Genomic DNA, 4,493 nt, shown 5'->3' with positions numbered 1-4,493 from the left:
ACTCGTTGTTATGGAATCTGTTGCACAACTTTTGTATATACAGCACGTTCACAACCTTTTCTCCTTGAACCTAATGAATCATTAAATCTGAATCTCCAGTAACAAACAACTCGCGGACATTCATGTCAATGGCCATTTTCAAACCGGCAATAGAAGCTTCATATTCAGCCATGTTGTTCATACAATTAAACTGAGCTTAGCAGCGATAGGATAGTGTTGACCGGATTCCAACACTAAGACCACTCCAATACCTCTTTCTTCATGATTTGCCTCTCCATCAAAGAATAACCTCTAACCCGGGTACGTTTAGAAATATCTTCACCCATAAATTATATACTTCTTCATCAGAAAAATAATTCTTGAGTTGTTCATACTCTTCATTGACTTGATTTTGTGCAAGATGATCATCCAAGTATTGTGCTTTTATCACATTTTTAGTCACATACAAAATTTCAAATTCACCCAAAAGCATATGCCATATAGCAAGCTTTCTGGTCGGCATCGCCTTTTGGAAAATATTCTCCAATCGGTCCATCATGGAAATGAGATATGTAGTATAAGAAGACAAATAATGTCTCATATTTTCGGTAATCCAAGTTAAAGCATAACATGTTCTTTCCAAAAGAGTGAAACGAGACTCATATGGAGTGAACTTCTTTCTTATGAAATAAATTACTCGTTGCTTCTTCCCTATCTCGTCATGTGTGGTAAGCACACATCCAAATGTGTTAGTAGAAACAGACAAATATATAAACAATGGGCTCCCTTCTCACGGAGAAACCAACAGTAGTGGATTGGATGAATAGTTCTTGATAGCATCGAAAGTAGTCTGACACTCTTCACTCCACTTAGTCAGAGAATCTTTCTTCAACAGCTTGAAGATAGGCTCATACACCACAGTAGATTGAGCTATGAACCAACTAATGTAATTCAACCTTCCTAAAAAACTCACCGCTTTCTTCTTAATCTTCGTAGGACGTAGCTTTTGAATGGCCTTAATCTTTGAAAGATCAAGCTCAATACTCCTTCTGCTGACTATACATCCCAATAAATAGCTAGTTGACACCCAAAAGCACATTTAGAGGGATTTAACTTCAAGTTATAACAACATATATGATCAAATAACTTCTTCAAACGCGTCAAGTGGTTTGAAATCTCGTGGGATTTAATTTTGATGTCTTCTACATATACCTCGATCTCATTGCAGATCATGTCATGAAATATGGTCGTCATAGACCTCATTTAAGTAGCACTAGCATTTTTGAGACCAAATGGCATCACCCTGTAATGATATACACCCAGGTGTGATAAAAATTGTCTTTTTTTGCATCTTCCTTGCCCATTGGGATTTGATGATAACCTACATAACAATCCACAGACGACTGCATTTCATGCTTAGCACAATTATCAATAAAAATGTAAATGTTCATAAGTGGAAAATTATCTTCTAGGATGGCTTTGTTGAGTTCCCAATAATTGATACATATTCTGATCTTCCAATATTTTTTGGCGACCGAAACAACATTGGCCAACCAAGTAGGGTATTGCGTTACTTCCACTAATCAAGACTCAATCTATTTGGTGATCTCTTCTTTAATATGCAAACATAACTCACGATTGAACTTCCGAGCCATATTTTTTTACTGGACAGAACCCTGGATTAATCGGTAATTTGTGAGACACCACATTGGTACTCAGTCCTAGCATGTTGCTGACTTCCTAGACGAACATATCAATGTATTCAGTAAGCAAATGAATTAGATCATTTCTTTGAGATTCATTCAAGAAAATACTAATTTTTACATCTTTGAGGCCTTGTTGGTCTCAAAGATTCACAGTCTCTTTCTTCAAAATTTGGCTTATGTTGCTTTTCATACTGCCGAAATTCCTCAGCAACATATTCTTGTACCTCATTTTCCTCTTCGTATTCTTCACCCTCGTCATCACCTACCTCATTTTGTTCATTCAGTTTGTGACATGACATGAAAAAACATTAGAAGGTTTAAAATTAATATTACAAGATGATATGTAAATCAAGAATGGTGTTGAAATCCAGTTCTATAGTTGCTCTACCGTCTCTGATTTGTCGATACAATCTAGCTTGACCCTTCATCTATGAAAGCATTGATCTCTTTAAAAAGGTCGCAGATTCCTTCCCCAAGGCCTTCAAGATCAGCGTACTCACATACTGAAAATAATTGGTATAGATAAGGGTTTGGCCTAGACAATGCTTGATCACCACTCTTGTTCATCTTCACCTCATCATCTGTGGGGATGTACCCCAAACCATACCTTTCTCCTTTAGTAGGAACCTGAATAGGCTCGAAAATTCCTTGAAAATTTCTTCCCAAACCAAAGGTCGTCTTGAATCTGCTGAGGAGCATCACTGTGGAAATTATCTTGTACACAGAGAGCATAGGAGGTTGCCGAGCTAAATTATCACAAGTGACATTAACTATCTCCACCATGTAAAAAGTGGTGCCTCAAGAGATTTCATATATAATTGATGCATGCCCATCGGTGTGGCCTCCTTCATAATGAATAACTAATTATTCCTCCTTTAAGACAAACTTCATCCTCTGGTGAAGCGTAGAAGGCACAGGCCCAACCATGTGGATTAACGACCTTCCCAGAAGTAGGTTATAGCTAGTGTCCATGTACGGAACCTGAAATTTTGTGTTGAAATCTGTAGGGCCCATCTGAATAACCAAATTCACCACTCCAAGTTTGTCCCTCTATATCCCATGAAAGGCTCTCACACTGACTTGGTTTTGCTCAAGATTCATCAAATGAAAACCTTAACTACCTTAGTGTCAACAATGGACTGATATTAAAAACAGATTTATTATATACAAGGACATGGTTTATAACCTTTTATCGACATATGACAGTGACATGCAAGGCCTTGTTGTGCATCCTCCTTTTGAAGGGTAACTCCTCATCACAGAAGCTTATTTGATGTCCTCGGATAACCAGATTCATCATGGCTGTTGCACTATCGCTGCTGGTGCCCACATGAACATATGTATCATCCAAAGCCTTCATCAAGGTTTTACTATGTAGCTGCAAACTCATCAACACGGCCCACACATAAATCTAAGTCGGGGTTTTCTCTAAATGCTTAACAATCAAATAGTCCTTCAGCTACATCTTTCTCGAGAATTCTTCAGCTTCGCCTTCGATATCAGCCTCTTTCCCTAGTACCTTTTTTGCCCTCCATGGGCCAACCCTTCTAGAGTTCAGAACCTATCTGACTTGGTCATACCCTGAGCTGAAGCGGTTTCAATCACAAACCTTGTCCTAGCAAGAGATTCTATTGTCACAAAGGAGACAACCTTTACGGGTGTAAGAATCACAAACTTCTTTTTCTCTTTGGTGCTTAATGAAGCTACTGCTTTTCTAGCTCATCATGTACAACCGAGACTATCACTTTTGTCATTCACCAATCGTTGTCTGTCTCTATGATATTGATATAGACTCCCACATGATTTTGCAAAGGATTACTATTGACATCGGGTGTAGCTGTTTGGAAAAAAACCTCCTTCTTGTCGATTAGATCCTGGATTTTGTGCTTGACATTAATACAGTCCTCAGTATCATGTCCAATGCTATTGGAATGATATGCACACTTCTGATCGTGTCTATAAATTCTGGAGCTCGTATCCACCGACTTGAGTACCACAGGATGGATATAACCTTCTGTGGTTAATTGCTCATACAACTTTGTTTCATTTTTGACGAGAGCAGTGAATGTTCTGGCCGGATTTTTCTCAAATATTGGGTGAGGGGGATGATACTTTCCTTGATTGGGGGGGCATATGATGATGATTTTGGATGATAGGACGAGGAGCTTGATATCAGGGATAGGTATTAGTTCGGTAATTTTGTAATGGAGCTTTGTAGTTCGTGGTGGAGGCACCCAGTAATTCGACTACACTTTGGCCCAGTTAGAGCGACACTTTGGTAATAAAGATGGAGTTTCGTAAGTTGGGGAGAATTTTTGTAGACGGTAGGTAGAGTTGGATAAACGGAAAGGGGGTATTTTGATAACCTGGGGGATGAGTATTGTGGTAGCTTGGTGGGGGTGCATTTTGATAATCGATTTGGGTATAACAAGCCTGTTGTGGAATTTCTGAAGGTCAAGAATGACCTTGGTGCGATGATGATTTACTCGGGGTTTTATTCCCCTCATAAGAATCGACCGACGCATATTATTTTTTTATTTTTTAACATGCCCGAGGATCCGAGAGAATCAATAACACGAGGAATCTTCACTGTTTTTAATTCATCATCGATAGTCTTACCTAACTTGAGTATCTCGATAAATTTTGCTTCAATGAGTAGCATGATTTTGTCATAATATTCGGGTTCTTGAACAGCACAACCACTTCCACAATTTCTTTTTAATACATAGGAGGTCGAACTCTGGAAGCCTCTTTTATCCATCTATACGGAAACTCTTTGTAGCTTTCGTTGGATTTTTGTTTCATTTA

The 4,493-nt window shown here is 38.5% G+C and overlaps 1 protein-coding gene across 1 annotated transcript; it reads right to left on the bottom strand.

The window, feature by feature from the left end:
* Window positions 1–769: 769 nt before the first annotated feature.
* Window positions 770–1,984, bottom strand: LOC138348862 (uncharacterized). The gene is made up of 2 exons (XM_069298456.1): window positions 1,804–1,984; window positions 770–1,035 (listed from the first exon to the last, which is right to left on the bottom strand). The coding sequence occupies exons 1-2, from the start codon at window positions 1,982–1,984 to the stop codon at window positions 770–772; spliced, it is 447 nt and encodes a 148-aa protein (XP_069154557.1).
* Window positions 1,985–4,493: the final 2,509 nt, after the last annotated feature.

This window comes from Solanum lycopersicum, chromosome 5 (assembly GCF_036512215.1).
Source record: "Solanum lycopersicum chromosome 5, SLM_r2.1".
In the NCBI taxonomy this organism is placed as follows: domain Eukaryota; kingdom Viridiplantae; phylum Streptophyta; class Magnoliopsida; order Solanales; family Solanaceae; genus Solanum; species Solanum lycopersicum.
This window is presented reverse-complemented; position numbering and strand designations above follow the sequence as displayed.